Source organism: Cheilinus undulatus, linkage group 7 (genome assembly GCF_018320785.1).
Source record: "Cheilinus undulatus linkage group 7, ASM1832078v1, whole genome shotgun sequence".
Lineage (NCBI taxonomy): Eukaryota > Metazoa > Chordata > Actinopteri > Labriformes > Labridae > Cheilinus > Cheilinus undulatus.
This window is the reverse complement of record NC_054871.1, coordinates 17,485,701-17,498,613: the sequence shown is the minus strand read 5'-3', so window position 1 is coordinate 17,498,613 and position 12,913 is coordinate 17,485,701. Positions and strand designations below refer to the sequence as shown.

At 39.5% G+C, this 12,913-nt stretch overlaps 1 protein-coding gene across 5 annotated transcripts in view; it reads left to right on the top strand.

Moving 5' to 3' along the window:
- The window catches only part of nek7 (NIMA-related kinase 7), a 105,408-nt gene that overhangs the window by 36,062 nt on the left and 56,433 nt on the right, over positions 1–12,913 (top strand). For 4 of the 5 annotated variants that reach the window (XM_041791193.1, XM_041791194.1, XM_041791196.1 and 1 more), the window contains one exon: positions 3,319–3,406. In XM_041791193.1, coding sequence (XP_041647127.1) covers positions 3,347–3,406 — 60 coding nt within the window. In that variant the 5' untranslated portion in view covers positions 3,319–3,346. Of the gene's footprint in view, positions 1–3,315; positions 3,407–12,913 lie in introns of all 5 variants that reach the window. The other variant, XM_041791195.1, reaches the window with a different exon arrangement.

Genomic DNA, 12,913 nt, shown 5'->3' with positions numbered 1-12,913 from the left:
AATCATCGTAGACTTAAAATAGGCAAATCATCAGTTTAAATACACCTTTAAACAGATGTTTAAGTGAGTCGCTGCAGTGCTGGACTCGTCTTGAGTCCAGCTAAAGCCACAGACAGGCCGCAATGATGCTCTACCAAGTGAACATTCATCTTATGTTGCTGTTACACGCAGGTGATGTTTGGCTTATTTGGCTGCTTTTAGTGTTGCTGCAAAATGTGCTTATGACTAGACTCAGACTGAGCTGCTGTCTTTCATTTATCTCTTTGTGAAGCTGGTAGTGTTGTTGTTATGCCTCGGTGTGCACCAAAACACAACACATGCATTTGAACCAGGGATGACGGCGTAGCAAAAATCCATACCATGGCAGAAGATTACCAGTGATGGTACTAATACCGGTTTACCACCCACCACTAACAGATATACAGGTGCATCTTAAAAGATATCATAATATCGTAAAATCTTTTCCTTTCATTTAATTCAAAAAGTGCAACTTCAATATATTCTAGATTCTCATACACTAAGTCAAATATTTCAAGACTATTTTTGTATTAATCGTGATGATTATAACATACATCTCAAGAAAATAAAAAATTCACCATCTTAAAATATTACAATATTGTGAAAGTTTACTTTCTTGTAGTTATTTCATCTCTGAAAAGAGCTCTAATTCGCTTATCAATTCAAAACACCTGCTGAGGTTTCCTGAGCCTTTCATCTCTCACTCTGGTTCAGAATACACAACCAAAATCATGGGGAAGACTGCTGATAGGTAGATAGAAATTTGCTGACTTGACAGTTGTCTAGAAGAGAATCATCGACAGCCTTCCTGTTACTTATGGTCATGTAATTACAAAAATGTATGAATACTCTAATTAGATTTGGGCAGCTAAACCAGAGTTGTGCATTTACAGAACTCTCATCCCTTTTGTTTTCAGCAGAGATTTTCTTCATGGGTACATTAGGTAAAGAAAAAAAACAAAGATTAAAATTGGATATTTAACAATGTTTTTCTACTTGGTCTTTTTGCCTCCAGTGGTGGGTGCTTTTATTATTTGTAAACATTTTTTTTTACATTTGAATTGATTAAACATGTTTGAATGTTAATTTAAGATAATAATATTCCCAATATAGTTGATGAAATCCCAGGGGAAATAGTGTTGTGCAAACACTTGTTTTAATGATCTTCAAAGCTCGTGTGAAGGCCAGAGAACAACCAGAAAAAAAGCTGAACTCATCTAAAATAAACAACCACAGTATATGCAAAATACTTGCTAGTTCATGCATACATGCCTGCTAACATCTACATATTTAAGACCCCCAACTCACATACAAACGTGCACTTACTGTGCCATGCATATATAGTTGGCAGATGTCTAATTAGCATGATTAGCCTTTAGTGAATGGGACTGAGGACACGAGCAGAGAAACGGCTACTCTGTGCCATCCTCTATTGTACCGGGGGATTTTTAATTGACTGGGGAAGCAACAGAGACTAGAGACTGTTAGTAATTCACAAGTGACAGACTGACAGGTCTGCAGACAGACGGCCTTCACTCTGATGGAAAAACATGCAAATGTCCCACTGGGAAGTCTGTTGTGTCCCTTTCCCTTTGTATGCCACCTCGGTGTGTTAATGTCCATTTGTGCTTGCACACATGAGCAGTATTCATGGAAATAAGACGATGAGAGAGACAACAGAGCAGTTGAGTCCAAAATCGTGCAAAACAACTGTCACTGTAGTGTCCAACTCTAGGATTGGGCCGTATCCAGCTGTTAGTTCTGTCAAAGCTTCCCAATTTTTTTCAAAGTGTATTTGAGCCCAAACACATGCGCCTGACTGTGGCATCATATGACACACCTCAATCGCCTTCACTAGCACATACCAACTGCAGTACATCAATGGTCAGTTTTATAGCATCTTTGAACACAGGCAGTGGTGTTGGTGCTGGAAATGGACACACTCGAAACATGTTTACATTACATGTTTACATTTAAATTATGACTCTGCACATTTTCTTATTTTATTGTTGTTTATTGCACATTAATAAGGTTTCAGTTTCAGTCACAATTTTGACTTCCCACAACCATGCAACGAGATGATCATGATTAACTGATTACCTGCTTGTTTTGTCCATCTTTTTTTTTCCTATAGTAACTGTGTCAACGTTCCTTGTTGCAGTTTAGCCATGAAGTAATTGTTTTTGTTTATTCTCTGTTATTTTATGTCATTATTTTAATTTTTTTGTGTTTTTTAAGAGTGTTAATTTTAATAAATGCATATAATACAGGTGTAAAATTGTGCTTAATGATTGCAATAGAGTACCAATTGAAATAATAATCATAACGATGGTTTTTGCCCTACCATGCAGTAAATTGTTTTGCATTGCACTTCATGCATGCGTTACTTGCAGTTGCGTGCATTTCCAGGACCTCATCTGTGTCATCTCCGTGTTATCCGGTGTATTACAACCTATGATTGCTTTTCTCCAAATGTTATGTAGTAAAAAGTAAATTGTTGTTAATTGTTGCATTGTGTAACATTGTATGTTCATTACCCTGTGTACAGGGAGTAATCACATATCATCTCATCAGATGTCTTCCCACATGTATATGAGCTGAGTTGAGGTGTTAGATTTGTAAGATAATTACATGTGGGATTTTTTTTTTTGCATTATACTTTTTTCTTTGAAGGATTGGTGTAAATTATTCATTCAGATAACATTTCACATCATGACACAGCCAGGTTTAAGTGCGGCGATAAGCCAAGCAACTAGTGGTGGAGTATCTTATGCAATTAGCTTGCATCTAGGCTACATGCCAGAACATGCAATTAAACAGCACCGTGGCATACACCCATACCCAACACATTCACCTTTGGTTGACCTATATTTTCTCAGAAAACAGAAAAGGACATGTAGCCGCTTAAATGCTGGTTTAACCAGTAATTCCCAGGATAGGTTCACTGGAGGGATGCCAGAGAAATACAGAAAGACATTATCTCTTCTTTGTTCTGATTAATATTGCTGCCTGCTGTGGTTCTGCCACGGTGCAACCTGAGAGGGACTGAAACAAAGAGTGTCAAATCCACAGGCATGACGTAGGATCCAGTTCTGCTGAAACAGGACACTCAGGCAGCAACTAGCACTTGATAGTTGAATAACAGAGAACAGTGGTCCGGTTATTAAGGTCTTCCTCTTGTTTTTAAAAGTATTAATTCTGGATCTTATTTTTAGGAGAGATATCTGATAATTTTTTTTTATGATAAGCATCTTATATTTTGGCTAAATAGAACTTTGTTTTGTTTGTTTTGATTTGCAGAGGTGCAAAGGATCAAGCGCCTAACACCATGGATATGGACACGCAGCCACAGGGACAGCAAGCAGCCGTGCCCGTCTTTCAACCTCAGGTAAAATACAAGCACCCACAAACACACAATGACAGACAAGGATGTGAAGTCTGATGATGTATAAGGTGAGGTATGAGGTGAGGTGAAAACCACTAGGCTTATGCTTTATGAAGGCAACATTTTTTATGATCATAACTGATACCTGCCTATCTTCTTTCATGTGTTGCTTTGTAATTTTCTGTTTAAAGCAACTAAACTGTATTTTTTAGATATGAAACTGCTTGTGCCAGTATCTTGACATGATTTCTAGAACAAACAGTAAAGGGAATTTGAATTAATTAAAAGATATTGATAGAAAAATTAAAAACAGAAGAGAAAATTTAATTCAGGCTGCACCATGAGGCAAGAGTAGGGGGTTAGGGTGATGAATTGAGCCTAAATTCAGAGTTTTTAGTTTAAAAAAGATGGCTTTTGTCTAACCTGGCTAAATCATTGCAGCTTACTCTGATCTTATAACCTGGTCACTACCAGGTTATGCTTAGAGTTATGGCTTTATAACGGTGGTAGAGCATTGTCATATTTTCTTTATAAGCCTATTACCTGGGTATGTTCTCTGTGGGCATTATCTACAGTTTGAGGAATATTTATAGATTTTCTTTTGAATCATAGAAATATGTCACAATAATGTCCCATTATTATTCACAAGTTTCATCTCAGAAGATCAATCATGATATTTGTCTGTTTTACAATGAAATACAGATGATAAAACTGATAAGTCTTTAAGTATCATCTATTGACTGTATATTACATCAGGTATTGAATATATTCAGTAAATTAAACTGACTTTGATGTAGTCAATTACAAGTTCCATCCATTCATTTTCTACCTGCTAGTGAATTTGGGTAAATTTTAAGTGGGCAATTGAGGGTCGACTGAGATAGCTTTTTGAAGGTCAGTATCGATACAGATCATCAATATTGCATGAGACCGACAATTTATAATTGGAATTGTTATGCATTTTTATAATAAAATGTACTCAATGGGACAAGAGTAAAACTGCACATTAAAAAATAAGGAAAACTTACCATTTGTGACACTAGCTCTGTCTACATGAGAAACAGCACAAAGCAGCGCAGTAGCAGCAGAAAACAGGAAGTCATGCTGTAATTGCCCTGTGTCAGTGCCAGCCAGACCTTAATGTTGATTGGCTGCTAGTTGTGTGACAAACCAGATGGGAAGATGCACCTTGCAGTGGAATAGTAAATGATTAAATGATTAATTTGATCAATTTTCGAGAAAACATAATGCTGATACGGATAATCGGCTAAATGCCAAATACAGGCATCAGTGATCGGCCTAATCAGTCTACCCCTTGAAATTTTTTTTAAATACCTCATATACACTGGATTTCACCGTAAATTCCAGTGTACAAAAGCAATCATAAATGTTGTTGGAGTTAAAATTAAAAAAAGCTGGGGGTTTGAATTTCAGTAAGTACTTAATTAAGGTCATATCACAAAGCACTGTGATTTATTTACTTTAATAATAGTTGTGATTTTACAAATGGCTTCTCTGTAGATCGATTGGCAAGGGGAAAGTTTTTAATAATTAATGACCATGTAACACATTCATTCACCCACTGAATTCGATACATTATTTACAGTCCAATTAAATTTTGAAATGTAAATATTCTGTATAAATCTTTTTCTCCATGTCCATCAAGATTGTGCAGGTCCAAACATCCTTCAGCGTGCTGCAGTGTGAGTGTGAGATAGACAGCAGAGGATGAATGTTGAGTTGTTTCTATTGATCAGAGCTCTCGAGGCTGACAGAGCCTGGCCTCCCTGCATGCTTCTCTCAGTTCGATACACCTCAGGTTTGCTCTGCACGGATCTGGTCACTGTTGGATTTTAATACCGCCCTCCAACATCAGGCTCATTGATTTCTTTCCAGAAGGATGTTTTTGCCTCCATAACTATTGAATAGACTTTAAACAAAGAGGATCATCCATATGCCCCAGAGTAAATTTGGATTTTTTTTTTTTTTTTATAAAAGGATACAACACTAAAAATAGGCTTGTACTCTCAGTTGTTGTTTTTCTTGTGAATGCAAAGGCATTGCAATATTCACACTGGAATTGCCAAGGGGGTTAATTTATCCTAAGATGTGTAATTGTAAAATTAAATTTAATTGGGTTGCCCACAGAAGAAAGTCAGATAAAAGCTCTAATGATTAATTTCACTTAGGCACACCCCCCACGCACACATACAGACACTAGATCTTCTCCTGATCTCCCAACCGTTGATTATGTGTTATTGTTCAGGCTTAATGATTTCCCTCTCTGTTTTTCAGTCTATTTCTAGCAGTTTACATCAGTGTTAATTCCAGGCCCACTCTCTGTGCTTAGTTTATTGGTAGCACAGTGAACTTTCTGTGTTGCATCAGGTTTTTCCCTCTCACAGAGAATGTCTGAACGGATTTCACATTTAGTGGGAGATGGAGAGAGTCAGTTAGAGTATGAAGATAGCTGTCTAACCAGCATCCAGATGGATGTCTTTCAACAAGTATCTTTTTCACACTTTCCCAAGGTTCAGTCTGCATGCAAGCACAGCAAGGAAAAAAAAGCCCCAGCCTTCTCTTGGAGAAATCTGAATTGTATATCTGATGAAGGATGTTCTGTATCGCTTGCAATATCATTTCTCTTGGTCCCCGAGGTATGATGCATATGCATTAGGTAAACGAGATGAGCTGGTAAGATGTGCATTTTTAATGGCGCATTTGCTCTTTGAGTGAGTGGGAGGGTTGGCGAAGATCTCCCCCCCTCCCCAGATCAGATTTTGATAGTCACTGCCGAGTTTACAGACACAGATCTGTCTGTAAGTGTTGAGACAAGGCGCTGCTGTTGTGGAGCAGATTGAGAGGAGAAGAACGAGAAGCACCTTTGGGGTGAATCCTGCCGGTTTGACTGCCTGGATGGCTCACTGGCTGAATGGCTGGGAATGAATATTGCATGGTACCCCGCTCAAGGGGGCAAGTGACTGGAGAGGGTGGAAGAGGGAGCCCCCCCTGCTTGCCAGTTTCTTTCTATCTCTCCTAGTATCCTTCCCCTGTCTCTCTTTGAGACTATATCCACTGTAATCCGACCAACACTGTTTACATTTGAAAACAGATTTGTGTCGACACCCTGCTTTTAGGAATATGTATCATGGAAATTCATGTCCTTTCTGAAGTCCTGGCACATTAACAGAATAAAAAAGATGACACAGCTCTTCAATGTGTTTCAGTCGGCAAACCGACAAAAGTCTGCATCACAGGTAACATCTGTTTGGCAGGAGGTAAAACACGGTACAGCTGTATGCCTGGATCTCAGCTTGTAAAACTTTTGTTCTGGAGTCTAATACTGTCTGGTTGTAAATAGTTTTACTAGGACTGTCTGCATTAATGCATTATCATGATTAATTAAGGTCCATCATTAGTGCATTCATTTTTTAAGATCTAGAATAGTTAAATGACTGGTTGTCCCTTTTAGTGCACAATGGCTGAGCTACTGTAGCGCCTCCCTGCAGCCACTGTGTTGTAGAAATAGTACACCACTGTGCCTTCACAGACAGTCATATGCACCTTGTGTTATCAAACATTTACCTTTTTACCACTACCTTATTTCTTTTTTAGTCCATGACAAGCTCCTTTTTTCTGAGATTACGTTTATGCCATAATCTCTGATCTAGCCAAGGTTACTTATTTTTCTTTCAAAATTAAAGCAGGACTGTATTCAAACAGGAAGTCAGTTACCGTTAATGTAAGCCAATACAAAAATCCAAAATGAAACAAAACCCCTTTTGAAAGCAAAATAGGAGAGTTTCAAAATGTAACAAACAGGGAGATTAACTGTGATTAACTAAAGAAATTAAGAAGATTAATGGCAATCAACAATTATAATCGTTCAACAGCTCCTTTACTATTTTGCAATCTGAAAACCTTACTAACTAGAACTTAAATCAAGCAGATTACCCAAAATAATTGTGGAATTATATATGACAAAAGTTGAAAAACATACATTTAGACAAGATTTTTTAAATTGATTTAAATATGTTTAATTTAATTTCTAACCACCATTAGCTGTAAGAATGCAATGTCAAGTTTTGTTTGTTTGTAATTTGGTTTTGGTTTGCACAATGCTCAGTGCGATTTTGATTGCCAAAACAAAGTCAAGTAAACCAGTTTCTGCATCAAAGATCTCAGAAATACAGCTGAAAAGTTGCAGAAAAAAGCACCTATGAAAGAAAACAGAACCACAAAATAATTGCAGAATTGGTAAAAATATGGCTTAATGTTTGTATTTCGGGATGCTGACGTTATTGGCATGACTTCGGTGTTGGCAGTTGGCATGGCGTCTGGGTAGCCATGGCAACACGTCGTAGTCCGTGCTGATTTATTCGTCTTGTGTAAAGGACGATATGCTGGACAGCTCACCACCTTGCTGGCTGCTCATAATGCTGAAATGCAAGAGCAGAAACCGCAAGACAGCGTTAATTCTGTGTTTTTTCATTGTTTATGTGGAAGAAAAGACAGGCAGCAGGAGTTTCGTCTTCTTCTACGCCTTCTTTTCTTCTTGGTCACCATTTGTTTGTGGCGACAGCGCCCCTAGCAGGCAGAGGTTGTAGGTGTTCAGACGGTTTGGTCTGCCTGACCAAGAGAGCAGTGTGAATGCGAACCAAACCAAAGGAAAGTGCAATAATGTTGCCATTTCTGTTCCAAAACGGACCGAGTCCCCGGAGTATCAGGTGTGAACACAACCTAAGTTTGTGGAATTTTAAGCAGGACCAACAGACCTGTATCAGCTTAAGTCTTTGTTTTTTTGTTCATCCTCATTCCTTAAACATTTAGGTGTATTTACAGGACTGAAGTTTTAGGTCTGAACTACAGTTATATATAAGGATTGGTATCGTCAATAATGCATTTGTGAATAATGGCATATCATATATTTTTAAAATCCAATGTCGCGCATCCCTAGTTATTATATAACCCTCAAGCTATCTGTTTTTGCCCTGGAAATTTAGCTCAGGTTGCATGAAACTGGAGGACAACAAATATTGCTTTTTAGGGCCAATACTGATACTGATATTAGTAGCTCATGAGACTGATAGCTGATTTTTATTTTGATACACAAAGTGTATTTAATCTGTCAAAAGTAAAATTGCATGATCAGAAAATAAAGGAAAATAAATAATTTAGCCCTAGATCTATCACCATGAGAAACATCACAGAAAAACACAGTAGAAACAGGAAAACAGGAGGTGATGCCATACGCTTCTTTGTCAGTAGCACCCAGGACTAAGTATGGGTTGGCTAGTACTTATGTGACATCTAGCCACCCAGGTTGTGTTGTATACAGGGCATTTGGTGAGACTTTGGAGAATGAAATAAGGCCAGAGGGAAAGACACACTTTGCAGTGGAACCAAAGCAACACACTCTTTGATTTACTGGCTTCATCAATTATCTGTAAAATAAAATGCTGATACGGATAATCGGCCAAATATCAAATATCAGCCTTAATAATCAGTCAGACTGATGAACCAAAGCACCTTTCCTCGTCTCAAAGTTGCCTTTCAAAGTTTGCGAGACTCTCATGTTCAGGACAGATTTTGATCGTTTTGCTCTGAGCCTTACTAAAATAATGTTAAAACAGGTATTTTATATAAACCCTTCAGGTAGTTTAGACAGTTGTTGAAAAGGCCGAGTTCTTTGTTTTTTCAGAGCTGGTTTGAATTGTGTCATGATGAAGAGGATTGTTTTTTAAACTGCAGCTGGTATAGCATGGACTTGTCCTGAGTTTTTCTCCCTCTCTCCCTCTTTCTCTCCATGGGAGACAGCACCTCTGCACTGCCGCTGGCCTTTCTGTGGCAGCCGTTGGCACTGCTGGGCTGTCACATCACACCCTCTCCCCTCTGTTGCTTGTCTCCCCCCCTCTGTCCCTCTCACTCTCTCTGTCCCTGTCTTCCGCATTCCCTTTTCCGCTCTCCATGTGTCTTGTCAGTTGTGTTGGGAGACGGTGTCATTATCGGGCACCCCGTATCACACTTCCTCCGATGAGCTGTCTGTCTGCTCTCCCTCTGTCTCTCGCTCTCCATCTTCTCTCTCTTTCAATCCCCCCTGCTAGTGACTCGCCCATGGCGCTTGTATGTCACCTTTATACCCAAGACACGCTGTCCCTCACAGACGTTTCCCATAATGCCTTGCACGGCTGCCACTTAATCCCCATCCCCTGCAGCTTGTCCCCATCACGAACCAGAGTGATGTGAGTGAAAAGAGGAAGCACACCACATGGTATAGTGAAGAAATGTACGTCAGAGATGAAGTAATTCTGTTTTATTATGTATTAATCAATGTCCCAACAACAACTGTTTATTTGACTTTTTATGGACATTATGTATTCCATCCAAATGATTTCACAGTTTTTATAAGTGGCCCTGTCTTTTAAGTCTGAATTACTGTTCTCCTCTTAGTAAGAGTAAGTGTATTTAATCCAACAGATAGGCTTATACTTCACCCATTCATATAAACCAGAACTCTTATTTTGCAAGGGCACTGTGCATTACTTTATCTATAAAATCTATAATACATGTTAAGATCCTTACAAGCAGTAGTCTTTATAACCTTTTCCTCCCCGATTTGTTCAGACACTGACCCATGCGTCATTCAGGGTCATTCCTCTGTGACTTCCCTTTATATATGTGTGTGTGTGTGTGTGTGTGTGTGTGTTTGTCAGGCCTCGTGCTTCAGCTGGGAGCCCCTGATTGTGTGACACCCGTGTGCGGCAGATGAGACGGCCTGTCACTCAGCCTTGGCCTGGCTGCCCTTTGAAGGCCAGGCCAGGGGGCGAAGAGGTGTCGCAAATGGCCTGTGAAGTTTACATACACTGCCCACTGCTAAACAGATTAGCTCTAATGAAGTGTCTAATGCCGGGGCCGCCGGCTGACATAATCCTGCCTGGCAGCCCGGCCCCTTGGCTGCCAAAAAAGCCACCCTCCCTCCAGCCCTCTATTCCGCCCTCGCATGGCCTCTGCTGCCACCCAGGGCGACTCCACATGGGGAGGTGCCCACTGTTAATCATGCCGGACAGTGTGCGATCTGACATGCAAATGTAGGTCATTGCATATGTAAATGTGTGATTACGGGGCTGGCATGCCAGGACACATTAGCAAGACTGTGCTCTCAGCAGGCGGTTGTCACAGCGTTTTAGAGGCTCATGCTAACATTTGTCAAGCTACCACGCAGCGAATGAAAGCAATGCCCTCTTGTCCTCTCTCTCTCTCTTCCTCTCTCTCTCTCCCTGTGTCATGTACTCCTCAAACTATCAATCTTTCATCCTTACACAAATCCTTCTGCCACTCTTATGACAATTCATTGCACAATATGGCCACTATTTTAATGTCAGACACCATTTTAATGTCAGACACCTTGCCCTTTGTATAGATTTGCATCTTGTTCTTCCTCTGTGCAAGTTGATATGCAGTTCACACACAGTCAAAGGTGTCATTATTGCTCACATGCAGAGGTATTCGAGAATTTTAGCAGCTTTTTAAACCTGCTATAATGAAGAACAATGGGCTGAGGAGAGGTGTGTTATGCTCTCTGTCAGAGTGACTCTTAGACAGCACGGCATGATTGTGGTGTCATGCTGAAAAATGCACACCCCTCGACGGTGTTAAGTGTTAATTGGACGGGGCATCTAATTGGCTCACGCCTCCTGTTTTGGCTGCCAACTCCATTCTTAAAAAAGAAAAACAATAAAATGCTTTATCCATCCATGCTTCCGACCTATACCTGTTAGTTTTGCTTTTTTCTTTTAACTTTGTTTGTGTTTTATTTTGCATTTGTCAATAAAGTTTGTTTATTTCAGGGATTTTTTTAACACAGGTGAAAATAATTGACCTGCAACTGCAGGCACGGGGTAAAATAATCACAAAAAGTGCAATAAAAGGTTCCTGATACAGAGCAATGTAGGTCAAATTATGTTGTAAATGAAACACTGCAAAGCAGAATTGCACAGAGATGGACAACTTTTTTTTTTTTTTTTTTTTTTTACTGTCACACTGGACTTAGGCACTCTGAAACTCTTGCTTGTGGCCGTGGATTTTTCACTTATATTGAAGGGTTGTGCAGCATTGAGGACCTCCTTGGAACTTAATGCACATTTCACATCTCTTACAATTAGGGATGGAGATTGAAATCCTGTTCCATTAGCACCTGGTGCTGTGTTTTTTGTTTTAGCGTTCTTAGTCTGGCGGGTTTGTGACATACCATCTTTGTATCATATATCTAGTACAAAATACAGTACATATATCAGTTCTTGCGAGGGGGAATATAAGCTCATCAGCACCTCAGAATTGTGCTGAAAATTATACCAAAATGTGCGCCTTAGACTGTTGGCTACTGTTGTGAGTAGCATGCACTAGGAATGACAATAGATTGGCTGGGAAAAGCACTCTAAATTTATAGCAAGTCCAACTGAATAAAAATGTTAATACAGTGTTGGAAAAAGAAGTGAATTAGCAGACTAAACAGCTGATAGATGGTTATATGATGATATGTTCAAGGTCAGCTCAGTAAAAGGACTGTTGGGTTAATGTTGAAAATTTCCTGATGTGTTCAAATATAACCTCAAGGAAAAAAAGTTCTGTTTTGATAAGAAACTTGAATATTTACTGATATAAGGATGGGATTTTTTAAAAATATATAGATTTAGTTTTAACAGTGTAAACTCAGGACTTTTCATACTTTTTTTAACGGATTATCTTTTGGGCTTTTGGCCTTTATTTCATATGGTACTTAAAGAAAGATGGGAAATATGCAGAGAGAGGATGGGGGAAGATGCATCACGCATGCGTTAGTACCAGGAATCGATTCTGTGACCAGTGTGTCGAGGACTGTAGCCTCTGCTTATAGGCGCTTGCTCTACCCACTGAGCTACAGCAGTGCCCTTTTTCAAAGCTTTTAACTCAAACAAGGTCTCCACCTTGGCTGACATGTGACAAATGCTGGTTGAAGAATGGGATGCCATCTAACAGCAGTGTGTGACCAGGCTGGTGGCCAGCATGAGGAGGAGGTGCCAGGCTGTTGTGGCTGTGTATGGTTCTTCCACACACTACCGAGGCTCCTACTTGTTAAATGAATGAATTGTTAAATTGCCAGTATGTCTTGTTTCCTCAGACTTCAATCATCCAATCCACCAAACAATGGCGGAATAAGCTGTTTGGCATTGGCAGAGAGGATTTGGCAAATTTTTCATCAGCGCAACCCACATACTCAGCTCTGCTGCTCATCCCACAAATGCATGTTTCTTACAAATGTTGTGCCATTTAAAAAGGAAATAAACAGGCTTTCCAACAGTATAAGATGTATTGCCCTGAGGAACTGTTACAACAAAGAATCTACCAAACACAAACTCCCTTACTTTTTGTGCTTAGACCTGTCAGTTGTGAAATTGTCAGTGTTTGCAGTCTTCCCTCATAGCTGATGTAATGGTTTTGTTTTTTTGTTGGTTTGGTTCCCATGTTGATGGA